The sequence below is a fragment of the Belonocnema kinseyi genome, chromosome 1 (genome assembly GCF_010883055.1).
Source record: "Belonocnema kinseyi isolate 2016_QV_RU_SX_M_011 chromosome 1, B_treatae_v1, whole genome shotgun sequence".
Classification (NCBI taxonomy): domain Eukaryota; kingdom Metazoa; phylum Arthropoda; class Insecta; order Hymenoptera; family Cynipidae; genus Belonocnema; species Belonocnema kinseyi.
The window spans coordinates 98893638-98894918 of record NC_046657.1 but is presented as its reverse complement, the minus strand read 5'-3'; the positions used below and the strand labels follow the sequence as shown (position 1 = coordinate 98894918).

The following is a 1281-nucleotide window of genomic DNA, read 5'->3' as shown; positions in this document are numbered from 1 at the left end:
ATTGGCTACCCGCGACGTAGAGGGGATAGCATTCGCGGTGTGCATAAAATTGGCGCCAGAACCTCGAAAATCATCATTCTTCGTTCGTTTTTCTTCAACGTAGTACGTGCTGCTGAAAAATGACTGGTCGTGGAAAGGGAGGAAAAGGATTGGGAAAAGGAGGAGCAAAGCGCCATCGTAAAGTTCTTCGCGATAACATCCAGGGAATCACGAAGCCCGCTATCCGCCGTCTGGCTCGTCGTGGTGGAGTCAAGCGTATTTCTGGCTTGATCTACGAGGAAACTCGAGGTGTCTTGAAGGTATTTCTTGAAAACGTCATCCGTGATGCAGTCACCTACACTGAGCATGCCAAGAGAAAGACTGTTACAGCCATGGACGTCGTCTATGCTCTGAAGCGTCAAGGCCGTACTCTCTACGGATTTGGCGGTTAATAATTCTACCACTTTCATCTTTAAGCAAACAATCGGCCCTTTTCAGGGCCATCAATTATTTATTACGAAGGATTACTTCTTTGCACATATTTCGCATAAATAATTATTTGTTGTCCACTCGTCTTATTCGTGCGTTAATAAGCTAGGTTCTTACGACTCGCCAAATTTTGTAATTAACCGTGTTTTTCCAAAATTTATCATTAATTATATTAAACATTGTTAACAATTTGAACAAATTATTTTAATAATCTGTTGCATCTTTTTTTCACGATTCCAATGATATAGAGCTCATTTTTTGCTGTTACCGATGTTTTCTCTAATCACGACTGAATAGCGTTATATCATACCTTGCAAGGTTTTATATTATTTTATTATATATACGGGGGTTCTAGTAGTAGCCAAGCAATTTTAGAGATTTATAATATCGTACAAAGCTCCAGAACCGGCTTGTCTCATATTTCGCTTTATTTCAATATAGAGATTTTGCGATATCTTTTTTTTCGTGTAATATTTAAAGTAAAATATTTTTTTTATATAGAAAATTAACATTTGTAGGAAATAATTTGATTTTGCTCTCATTTTTGAAGGCAAAATTGGAACAATCGAAAGTGAAAATGTGTTTTTTTAAACATCTGCGTCTTCATATTCTGAATTGTCTACTTCAGTATAGTCAAAGATTAAGTTTCTCAAAGCTCTGTAGGCTTTGGAGGTACACATTCTCATCGTGACACTCGCCCTCGATTTCCGACAGTTAAGTATCCCCCTTGGGTTCTAGTAGAGAGAAAAAAATGATAGAGTGGTGGCACTGCCCCTCCCTGAAAACTGCAAAAGAAGTTTGGGAATCGCTGCA

The 1281-nt window shown here is 38.3% G+C and overlaps 1 protein-coding gene across 1 annotated transcript in view; it reads left to right on the top strand.

The window, feature by feature from the left end:
- LOC117168402 (histone H4) overlaps positions 1 to 479 on the top strand; it is a 13940-nt gene extending 13461 nt beyond the window's left edge. Inside the window, exon 3 of the mRNA XM_033354072.1 lies at positions 74 to 479. Coding sequence (XP_033209963.1) covers positions 120 to 431 — 312 coding nt within the window. The 5' untranslated portion in view covers positions 74 to 119 and the 3' untranslated portion in view covers positions 432 to 479. The remainder of the gene's footprint in view (positions 1 to 73) is intronic.
- The last annotated feature ends 802 nt before the right edge of the window (positions 480 to 1281 follow it).